At 45.3% G+C, this 12,345-nt stretch overlaps 1 protein-coding gene across 4 annotated transcripts in view; it reads left to right on the top strand.

Annotated features, from left to right (window-relative positions):
• Nucleotides 1-11,687, top strand: part of LOC143806148 (uncharacterized) — a 33,754-nt gene extending 22,067 nt beyond the window's left edge. For all 4 annotated transcript variants that reach the window (XM_077286134.1, XM_077286135.1, XM_077286136.1 and 1 more), the window contains 2 exons: nt 7,124-7,219; nt 7,479-11,687. In XM_077286134.1, coding sequence (XP_077142249.1) covers nt 7,124-7,219; nt 7,479-8,458 — 1,076 coding nt within the window. In that variant the 3' untranslated portion in view covers nt 8,459-11,687. The remainder of the gene's footprint in view (nt 1-7,123; nt 7,220-7,478) is intronic.
• The last annotated feature ends 658 nt before the right edge of the window (nt 11,688-12,345 follow it).

Here is a 12,345-nt window from a genome sequence, read left to right on the forward strand (position 1 = left end):
CCAACCAAAACGCAGCCAATCTTGGACACGTCCACATCATATGGTAAATTCCAGCATTCACAGTCTTACATCTCGGGCACTCAGAGTCGGCGCGCAACCCCGCTCTATGCAAAACTTCCGGAGATTTATAGACTCTATGTATGCTGTAAAGCTGCGACAGCCTATACGGTTCACTTAATGACACTCATGGAACCCACTCCAACACCGACTCCAAGGTTTCATTCTCCATTGGGCCTAAGTCTCCCACTTAGCTCTCGCTTTTATAGGAAAGTCTAACAAATATGTATGTAGAAGGTCTTTATACAGGGTGGAAATAACCCCCCTTGTAGTCCCATCACCACACACATAGTCCAATACTATATCTTCTTGGATCTTAATGCCCACTCCCCTGTTCTGAGCTCCAAACGCGTGTTTCATCTGTGCATATTGATATTCCCCTGTGGGTCTCAGTCCAAACTCTGACTGTAATTGGGAGAAAGATTTCAACACCCGTCGTTGAGCTATCTGATGTACATAATATATTCCCTTAGCCTGCCACTCCGGTAGTACCCCCAATGCCGCAAACTCCAGTAAGTTGTTATTAAACCATATCGGTGAGAATCTAGTTAGTCCCATAACCCCCCGAATCTGCCTCAATCTGTTCCACAATTTACGTATCAAAAGCATAGTTGGATATAGTTTCCCCAAAGCCCCCAATGAGCCATCTTCCAGACACTGTACCACCGGACGTCGATTTGTCACCCCCTCCATCAAGTGTTGTACCCCACTGGATGATGCCTCATGCACCCAGCCCCTCAAATGCTGACTCTGGGCTGCAAGAAAATATACTTCAGGGTTAGGCAAAGCCAAACCACCATCTTCCTTGGGTCGCTGAAGCGTCTCCAGGCCAATACGAGGATATTTCCTCCCCATATCAAACCTCTAAAGAGGGAATTAATCTGTCGAAATTTCCCACGTGGAATCCAAACTGGTGCGTTATGAAGGACATATAATATTTTGGGCATCAACACCATTTTAATAAGATTAACCCTACCTACCACCGATAAATGTAGTTTATTCCAAGCATCCACTTTTGCCTTAAGGACACCCAGGACAGGAGTCAGATTCCTATGTAAAAAATCCGTAACTGGTACCGAAATCCATATCCCAAGGTACTTAAAATGAGATGCCACCCTAAGCCGCCCCTCCCCCATAGGCTCACTCACATTTTCTCCCACGCCATCTACCTTAAACAGAACCGATTTACTCCAATTTATCGTCAGCCCCGATAAGGATCCAAATCTCTCAATAAACCCAATGGCCCCCCTCAAGTAATCATCCGGGTCAGCCAGAAACAGCAAGACATCGTCCGCGTATAACGCTATCTTTTCCTCAACCCTCCCATACCTAAACCCGGGGACTTCAACAGACTGTCGAATCTTGGCGGCCAGAGGCTCCACAGCCAGAGCAAACGAGGCGAGAGCGGGCATCCCTGTCTCGTGCCTCTAGCCAGCTTTATAGGTTGAGATAGCTCCCCGTTTACTCTGATTCTAGCCACCGGCAGCGAATACAGCAGTTGAATCCAAGACACAAACTGCGGTCCAATACCCATACACTTCAACACCTGCCATAGATATCCCCACTCCACACTGTCAAACGCCTTGTGGGCATCTAAAGACGCAATAACTCTCTGGCCACAGTTATCAGACTTCAGCTGCAGATTCATAAACAGCCTCCGCAGATTAACCGCTGTAGATCTATCAGGCATAAAGCCAGACTGATCCGGATGCACCAGATTAGTGATGACACTAGACAGACGGGAAGCTAACACCTTGGCCAGAAGCTTGACATCCATAGATAGTAAAGAAATTGGACGATATGACTCAGGTTTCCCCAAATCCTTATCCTTCTTTGGAATAACCACTATTATGGCCTCTCTCATAGAAGCTGGCAGGTATCCTTGACACCTAGCTTCCTCTAGAACCGTCTTTAATTTAGGAATTAACACCTCTCCCATGCTTTTATAAATTTCGGCGGGTAACCCATCGACACCAGGTGCCTTCCCATTAGCCATGGATTTTAGTGCCCGACTCAGTTCCTCCTCCTTCCAAGCTCTCTCTATCCACCTCACTCAATTTCGGCAACCCCAGATCCTCCAAGAAAGTCAGTGCGTCTCCGACCGACGCATCAACCCGGGAAGAGTATAAGTCCGCATAAAAATCCGCAAAAACCTTCAGAATCTCAGATGTTTCAGATACTCTGCTTCCATTGACAGATACCAACGAGTGGACATATGAGGTACTTCTCTGGGCAGCAGCCACCAGCGATAGCATATGCCCCACTGTTTCTCCGTCCTGATAATAAATCAATCTCTGAAATTCCCGCTTCCTTTCAGCTTTTCCCAACAGAATTTTCTCCATATGATTTTGCGCTGTTCTCAACCTTTTCCCAGCCTCGTGAGTTCCCAATATTGCCATCTCGTCTTCCGCAGCCCTCAGCTCATCCACCGCCGCCTTTTCTGCCTCCCTCGTCCTCCGCTTACACCTACTAATACCTCTAAATAGTAACCCTCTCAAGTACGCCTTCATTGCTTCCCAAACATTAAGAGCGTCTGTACTCCCATCATTCAAAACAAAGAATTCCATCACCTCCTGTCTTATACTATCTAAATCCATACTATGTAACCAATTAGGATGGATCTTCCACTCTCTCCTACTTACGGCCTGTATCCCCAACAATCTAAACTCCACCTCAATTGGACTGTGATCTGAAAGGGCCCTTGGTAGGTATCGCACCTCCCCCACCATTGTATCTAACCGACGATTACCCAAAGCCAAATCAATTCTGGACAACGTAGCATGAGCCGGTGAATAACATGAATACCCTCTCTCCCCAACATGTCTAACTCTCCATAGATCAATTATACCTATTTCACGCACGAACATAGGTGCCAAATGTTGTAGTGTGCCCCCCCCCCCCCCCCTCCCCCCCCCCCCCCCCCCGACCTATTCTGGGTGTTTTTATTTTTATCCCAAAAGTCATCACAAATATTATTCAGGTCTCCAATAATTAACAGTGGTGTCGGTCCCCATCGTTCCACCCGCTCCAACACCTCTCTAATCTTCTTACTTGAATAGGGAGGTGGAATATACATTGCCGCAACGCACAACCTCACTCCATATAATATACACTGTATCACCACGTACTGACCATCAACATCCACACATATCTTCACCTCTTCATACTGCATTCCCACAGGCACCAAGACTGACACTCCCCTTGAATACGTAGAAAAGGTAGAATGGTATCCCTTCTGAATCCATCATCTATTTAGTGCATCCACCCTCTCCCGTACTAAATGCGTCTCCATCAAACATATCATTGAAGCCCGTTGATCCCTTGCATACTGCAAACTCGCAGCTCGTCTAGACTTATCCGCCAGACATCTCACATTCCAGCTCAGTATCTTAATGCGGCCCCCCATCATGTGACTCATCATCTCTAGTTATGTCGTTACTCCCGGTTATGAGCTGTCTAACTTCCCTAACCCCCCCTACCAAAACCCTACTTCCCCCCCCTAGCCCCCCAATACTACACATTCTGCCTCTTTTCAAGAGTGGGGCACCACCGCCCATTGCGAACACTCTTCTTCTTAAAGTTGCCTTCTCCACCCGCCTCCCTCTACCGTATATAACAAAATTCCGTACGTTTCTTAACAGAATAAAACATTCCAAGATATATTACATTGCAAAAGCGAAGAAACTAAATAAACTTATAGTACGTCGCATACCCTTCCTCCCCCGCATCCAGCAGCCATTGTTACACTCCCAGTCCAGTTGCTGAGTAATGCCCAGCTCAACCCTCAAACTTTCACATCCCCATAACAAATATGCCGTCAATCACAAATCTCTTATCCATTGACAGTGAAATATCCCCCGTCAGGATCACCCCAGTATTTCAATCTCCTTTTCCTTTAAGTCTTTTAGCATTGATGTCAATCCACTGGGTAGCGTCCTCCGGCATCTGGAAAAAGTGAATTTTGTCAAGAGCGACCACTCTTAGCCGTGCTGGAAACATCATGGAGTACTGTACTCCCAGTTCCCTCAGTCGTCTCTTGATACCAGTGAACATCATCCGTTGTTTCTGAACCAGGGCAGAATAGTCGGGGTAGATAGCAATTCTTTGACCTCCAAGCGTCAAATCCGTCAGATCTCTAGCCTTCCTCAGGATAATGTCTCTGTCTCTGTAATTTAGAATTTTGGCAAGCATGGTACGGCGATTCGCTCCAGGAACAGGTGGTTTCGGTGGGACCCTATGAGCTCTCTCAACCGCAAAAACTTTTGTCAGCGCCGCACCACCAAAGGTCTCCAACAGCCAGTTTTCAATAAACTCAGTGGGATTCATCCCCTCAGTTTTTTCAGGGATACCCACTATACGTATATTATTCCTTCTGGACCTGTTCTCCAGATCCTCATTTTTTGCAGCCAGCTCTGATATTGCTTGAGCAAACTTCTCAGCTTTTTGTAGCTGTACTATATGATCTTCAGCAGTGCTCACCCTCTCCTCTACCACCCCCACACGTTTGTCTATCTTCTGCAGGGCTGCATTAATCTGTGCTGTATCGCCCTTGACCTCCTGTATCTGCAAGGTCAGGGACTGTTTGCATGAAGAAACCAGCACAAAAACATCTCTGAGGGTGGGCTCATCTCCTGACACCTTATCTTCAGGTCCCCCCACCACCACCGCCTTGCTGCTCTCCTTTCTCCCCTGCTGTACCTCTTGCTCTTCTGCTGGGCTCTCCTCCTCCTCCTCAGTGTCAGCCCCGGCTTCCTTCTCTGCCTCCTCTGCAGCTTCCACTCTAGCAAACTGCTGGAGCTTCGCCGCCACCTCCATGCGCTTCTGACATGCGGCGTTCTCTTTGTCAGCCTTCTCTCTGGTATCGGCGCCATCTTGGCCAGCCCCTGCCTCCCCGACTCCTACGTCCTTCTGCCGTCTCCTGGTCACATTTGCCAACCTTGGGACAGCCGCTGAGCACCGCTGCGCTCCCAGGACCCTCCACCAGCCGGTAAGCCCCACAGGAAGCCGGTCAGCGGCGGCCGGTCAGGATAAAGTTAGAAACAGCAGCGGGAGCGCTCTGCCGTGCGTCCGCTCACATGAACAGTCAGGCCACGCCCCGCACCTCAGTGCTACTTAATAAAGTATAATATGTCATTACAGGGAATGTGTCGTCCGAAAATGAAAATATTTTTTGTTTCAAATCAGTTTTTTGTTTTCATATATTTTCTTATTTTGGCAGTTTTTTGTGGGGGGTTTTGCATATCACAATATTTCTTGAAACTTAAGAGACCCTGCATTTTTCACAATGGTCACTGGGGCTATTTTAGATCCTAAATCCCTGGTCCTTCAGGAAATCCACCTGTACATTATCATCAATAGACAGACCCCGCACCTATAGTTTGTATTGATGCATCTAATGAGTGTATGCAAAGGTCATTGTACAGGAGGAGGAGGAGGTGAGCAGTGACATCACCTATTGTGAATGGTGGATCCTGTGTTATCTACTGTTTATAGAGGTGTTATCAGTCATTGTACAGGAGGAGGAGGAGGTGAGCTGTGACATCACCTATTGTGAATGGTGGATCCTGTGTTATCTACTGTTTATAGAGGTGTTATCAGTCATTGTACAGGAGGAGGTGAGCTGTGACATCAACTATTGTGAATGGTGAATCCTGTGTTATCTGCTTTATATAGAGGTGTTATCAGTCATTGTACAGGAGGAGGAGGTGAGCTGTGACATCACCTATTGTGAATGGTGGATCTTGTGTTATCTGCTGTATATAGAGGTGTTATCAGTCATTGTACAGGAGGAGGAGGAGGTGAGCTGTGACATCACCTATTGTGAATGGTGGATCCTGGGTTATCTGCTGTATATAGAGGTGTTATCAGTCATTGTACAGGAGGAGGAGGTGAGCTGTGACATCACCTATTGTGGATGGTGGATCCTGTGTTATATACTGTATATAGAGGTGGTATCAGTCATTGTACAGGAGGAGGAGGTGAGCTGTGACATCACTTATTGTGAATGGTGGATCCTATGTTATCTACTGTATATAGAGGTGTTATCCGTCATTGATACAGGAGGAGGAGGTGAGCCGTGACATCACCTATAGTGAATGGTGGATCCTGTGTTATCTACTGTATATAGAGGTGTTATCAGTCATTGTACAGGAGGGGGAGGAGGGGAGCTGTGACATCACCTATTGTGAATGGTGGATCTTGTGTTATCTACTGTATATAGAGGTGTTATCAGTCATTGTACAGGAGGAGGAGGAGGTGAGCTGTGACATCACCTATTGTGTATGGTGGATCCTGTGTTATCTACTGTATATAGAGGTGTTATCAGTCATTGCACAGGAGGAGGAGGTGAGCTGTGACATCACCTATTGTGAATGGTGGATCCTGTGTTATCTACTGTATATAGAGGTGTTATCAGTCATTGTACAGGAGGGGGAGGGAAGCTGTGATATCACGTTATGAATAGTGGATCCTGTGTTGACACTTGCATATACAGTAGATATTTTATAAAGGAGAAAATTTATTCCATAAATAGGTCATAATAAAAACGTGAATTTCAATAATAATTAACATTATATAGTAACATATACAACATGATTGCCTATAAATGCTGAGAACCCCAAACCCACAAATAATGCTCCCGCAATGGGAAGCATGAAAGAGCCCCCCCCCCCCCCAATGATCACAAGTAATAAGACACTGTGTAAAATGGCCACAGTAGGCCTAGCCCGAAAGAGAACACCAGTTAACCAAACAAAACCTCCCTCAAATAATAGTGGATCCTGTGTTGACTCCTGCATATACAGTAGATATCAATCATTCTAATCCTGCCTCTGATGGTAAAGAAACTCCTGTAAACTCTTCCTGTAAGGACAGGAACTATGAGTCTACCTATATAGAAGTGCTACCACAGGCAGAGAACATCATATATTCATGTCCTTGAATTCTCAGACCCTGCAGAATACAGCACAGAGAGTAAGATGATTTTGCATAGGAATACAATAGTAATGGGACTTTTTGACCTCCGTTTTGGGTTTCCAGGACGTCTTATAGATGTGTTATTTTTCAGACTCTGCATCTATCATAATTAATATCGATGATGATGAAGATGAAGCCTGTTATGAAAATGTGCAACAGACGCCGAAACCAGAGAAAAATCCCGCAGGTACTGAACAGTCCGCACACCTTGTACTGATATAACCTTTCTTGAATTGTTAGAGGTGTCCCGCCATAAATGTCTGATAGGTACAGGTCCTACCACTGGGGCACGTGCCTGTTTCCTGACGGGAGGGTTCCCAGCAGGTTTCAGTAGTGTCACCGGCTCTGCTCGCCTTCAATACAGAAATGTACAGTCGGAATACCCCTTTAAGTGATTACTGTTGTTTTCTACCTGTATAAATTATACGCACATTACTCTTTTGCAGACTGGATCATTCAGGATGTCATCACCCCAATGCAGACCAAAAATGCTCAGCATCAGAAGGAACCCGTCAATGTCTGGTTTGTGAAGAGCATGAAGGTTAGCAACGAAAACCAGAACCAGGCTGGGGGGAACCCCGTAAAGAATGAGCACAAAAGTATGGAGAAGAAACCTGGGGTAAACGTGCTGAACTCGTCCGCACCGCATCAGTCTTCCCACAATGCCGCCGGCTTTCTGGAAAATCAGGCGCTGCACAACGGGCAGGCTTCTAAGATTGGGGCTCATCCTGGTGGCATGCCCATGGAGGACCACTTGATGGATGAGATGGAAGAGAAGATCCAGGTTTGCTCCGAGTGCTCGATGTGCTTCACCTCACTGTTCGATCTGGAGTCGCACATGAAGGGACACAAGGAGGGAAGCACCTGGATCTGCTCCGATTGTGGGAAATCGTATTACACCAAATCGAGTCTGGATAGACACCAGATAACGCACATAAGGGAGAAACCCCTGAAGTGTTACGACTGCGGCAAATGTTTCGCCAAGCAATTGAATTTTGAGATGCATCTGCGGCTCCACGCCGGGGAAGTGCTGTTCCCCTGCACCGAGTGCGAAAAGCTCTTTAACTCCAAGGCCTCTTGTGACCGACACATACGAGCGCACAAGATGGAGCGGCCGCACATCTGTCCGCAGTGCGGGAAAGGCTTTCTGTACAACGGCTGCCTCATCAGGCACCTCAGGGTCCACACCGGGGAGCGGCCGTTTCCGTGTCCCGAATGCGGCAGATGCTTCCGTCAGACTTCGGCTCTCAATCGTCACGTAAAGACTCATTCTGGTGAGAAGCCGTATGACTGCTCGGAGTGCGGGAAATGTTTCACCCATCAGTCCGATATGAACCGGCACAAGGAGACCCACAGACGAGAGCAGCACTTCGCACAGTGTGCGCCAAGCAACGAGAGCTCCTTACCCACTTACATTGTTCTATAAGACGCGGGCGCACCCTGACGTCGGCGGCGTGTTCATGAGTGGATTTTAATACATTTTATAGTAGACTTTTAACATATGTAGAGACGCGATGTCTTACTGATTAGTAAGAAAACCACCAGATCTGGTGACACTTCCCGTATAAGAGGAAGCGACCGGAAGGCGACACTGCGGAACTGGGGGAAGGCGGCATTTCTTAATTCTGCCTTGTCTAAACCATCGTTGGGTGCATGCGGTAGAGAAGTGCCGATCCGCCCCATGGGACGCTCTCTGGAAACGCGCCACCTTTGTGTGACCATCATGTCAGTGATCTCTCCACATTCGCTTTTTCTGCAGTTCTTGTCATATAATCATCAGACATTGCTCATAAATCCATTTTAAATTTTTCTTTTTTTAAGCAAAACAGAAATGTAACTGAAATAAGGAGTTTATTTCTTCTCCTTTTTATTCTGTAGGATGGATATATTGATGGCTTTAGGGGGGACGCCCCACTGAGATTATGGGCAACTAGTCGTACCCCTCTGTTGGCGTTGTATCTAGTGTAACTTTGTCGTCTAGATCGTTATGACTGCTGTAATACTTGAACCTCAAGTTATCTCATGTCAGAGCTGCTATTGTCTGCGAAAATGAAAAGATATATCTAAATGTAATGATCCAGGAGGCAAAATGTGCCCCATCGAAGTGGACGCAGTCGTGGCGCTTGTAGCCTACAAGGTGCCATTATAATGAATGAAGAGATTGCATCGTGTTAGTAGCCGCGGCTGATCCGGGCAGCTAGGTGCCATCTGTAGAAAAGGCTCTAGAGGTCGGTGTAAGTAATAGTGTATTTACCAGTATTGCTATTTTCATTTTTATCAGCATTGTCTTGTAGCCAGGACTTTGCCGTTAGATTTCCAGTTTACCGAAAGTCAGAAGTAAAATAATTTTGAAAAGCAAAGTGCACAAAATCTGATAAAATCGCACATCGTCGTTCTCGTATCTTCCACTATTCAGGTGTATGAATCAGATCTGATTATGAATATGCACCAAAATGTAGATTAGACCACGGGAGGGTAAATTTGGGGCAAGGGCTCCAAGAATAAGGAGATCCAGACCGGCGTGTGTATACGACACATTACAGCCTCTTACACGGCCCGATAATCCTAAGAGAAAGTCACTCATCGAATAGTCACTAATCGTAGGGGGTTTTTTTAGATGGATTTTTAAATATTTTTTGTTTTTTTTCTAAAATGTGTAACTTCTTTCTGGGCAGGAACATCTCTATCCTGCTGGTGTCACTAGATGGCACGTCAACTATTTGTACAACAATCCCGTTCTGGGACAGGTTTTCCAAAGTTCAAGACAAATAAACCCGTCTTATAGAATAATTGATATCCCCAAACTGCTATTTTTCAGAAAGCCAATAATTTGGAAGCTGTAAAAATGCCACTTGGCACAATTTTACATTAAAGTTAAAAGTCTGAAGCAAGAATCCCGAGACCTGTTACATCTTACAAATAAAAGTATAAGGTATCGGCCACAAATGCTGATTTCTCCTTTTCAATCCCAGTATCCCATATATTATGAGATGTGCAACTGTTCCTATTCTTGCTTTGTAGTAAAAGTTAAAAAAAAGAACCTCCCTAAGTGTCACAAGGGACACACAGACCCCCTGTTAAAGGGGGTGATGATGTGGAAAGAAGTTCCTGTATCTCCCTCCAGGGATCACAGGAGAAGTGACAGGAGCAGGATGTGATCTGCTAGAAGTGGTAATTTAGCATTTGAACAGTCGCTGATGGCAATAAACAGTGATAGTAAGGGGGTGATAACATGAAGAAAAGTTCCTATGTCACCTGTTAAGAGATCACAGGAGACCGTACAGGGGGAAATGACAGGATCAGGATGTGATCTGCTAGAAGTGGTAATATAGGATTTGAACAGTCACTGATGGCAATGAACAGTGATAGTAAGGGGGTGATAACAGGAAGAAAAGTTCCTATGTCACCTGTTAAGAGATCACAGGAGACCGTACAGGGGGAAATGACAGGATCAGGATGTGATCTGCTAGAAGTGGTAATATAGGATTTGAACAGTCACTGATGGCAATGAACAGTGATAGTAAGGGGGTGATAACAGGAAGAAAAGTTCCTATGTCACCTGTTAAGAGATCACAGAAGACCGTACGGGGAGAGGTGACAGGAGCAGGATGTGATCTGCAAGAAGTGGTAATATAGGCTTTGAACAGTCACTGGTGGCAGTGTGAACAGTGATAAATACTTTACCTGATTGGTAAGGAGGTGATGACATGAAGAAAAGTTCCAGTATCACAGGAGACGGTACAAGGGGAAGTGGTGATTTAGGCTTTGAACAGAGTCTTTGATGGCAGTGTGAACAGGGATACATATAGTCCCTGATTGCTAAGGGGGTGATAACATGAAGAAAAGTTGCTGTATCACCCTCCAGGGATCACAGGAATCCGTACAGGGGAAAGTGACAGGAACAAGGTGTGATCATCTAGAAGTAGTAAGATAAGCTCTGAACAGAGTCGCTGGTGGCAGTGTGAATTGGGATAAATTTGCTCCAATTGGTAAAGAGGGTGATAACATGAAGTAGAGTAATAATAATAATCTTTATTTTTATATAGCGCTAACCTATTCTGCAGCGCTTTACAGTTTTGCACACGTTATCATCACTGTCCCTGTTGGGGCTCACAATCTAAATTCCCTATCAGTATGTCTTTGGAATGTGGGAGGAAACCGGAGAACCTGGAGAAAACCCACGCAAACACGGAGAGAACATACAAACTCCTGCATTACGCTCCCGGGGGCTGTACAGTGGGAGATGACAGTAACCGGGTGTGATCTGCTGAAACTGGTAACTAAGCCTCTGAGCAGACCCGCTGACGACAGTGTAAACAGGGCCTTACGTTTAATGGTTAGTCTGATACTGCTGTCTACTAGTCCTACGATGGGAAGTATTTCTTGTTCGGTCATCCTGATGCAAAGTAGTTTAATTTTTTTTTAAAGTACAGTACAGATCAGTTTTTTTCCTTGATATGTTTTTTTCTTACATTTGTCCATTTTACAACCACAGGGATGACATTTGCCTCATTACTGAATATAGGATAAGAGAGATGGGCGATCCGCACCTTTCCACATGTGCAGTAATTATTCTTTTTACTGGAAGAATTACAGGGAAGCTTTTCATCCTCATCTGGAGCTCGGGTCAGAATAGAATAAATATATTTGTTACAGTTTCTGTGTGTTTTCTATAGAGATGAAGTTATGTGCAGTCGTAGTGATTGGCGCTGTGCATAGACGGGAGCTGCATCATGACGTCACTAAAAGTCTGCGGTTGTACGTAGGTGTTGGTGAGGGTTAAATCGAGAAATTACTGTTTCTCGCTTTAACACAGGTCCATAAAATTCACTTTTCTTCACCAGTTATACTGTACATTCCCGATCACTAGATTATAACCCATAGTGCCATTTGTTGTGAGAAAATCATCCGGGCCTCCCATAGATATAGCTGATATAGTGTCGCCCATCACTACCTCTTGTGGTCGGCATTCCACAGTCTCACTGCTCTAACTGTAAAGAACCCTTTATTTAACTCCTGCAATCTCCCCCTTTTCCTGTGTAAGGAATAAGTCATGTTCCTGTCCTTTATATTGACCATTTATTTATACATATAAATGTGATTTGAGGAGACCTTTTTGTTTTAGCTAAACAAGCCCCCCAAAAACTTCCTCGTGTATCAATATTGGTAGAAAAATAAAAAAATATATAAATCTTAAATTGGGAAAAATAAAAACTCCCAATAGTTACGCATTTTAGACCTATTCAGATTTAAAAAGTTCGTATAATTTTTCTTCAGGAGCACAGCGCTCCTCTGCCTCCCGGCTTCCTGCTG

The sequence above is a fragment of the Ranitomeya variabilis genome, chromosome 2 (assembly GCF_051348905.1).
Source record: "Ranitomeya variabilis isolate aRanVar5 chromosome 2, aRanVar5.hap1, whole genome shotgun sequence".
In the NCBI taxonomy this organism is placed as follows: Eukaryota; Metazoa; Chordata; class Amphibia; order Anura; family Dendrobatidae; genus Ranitomeya; species Ranitomeya variabilis.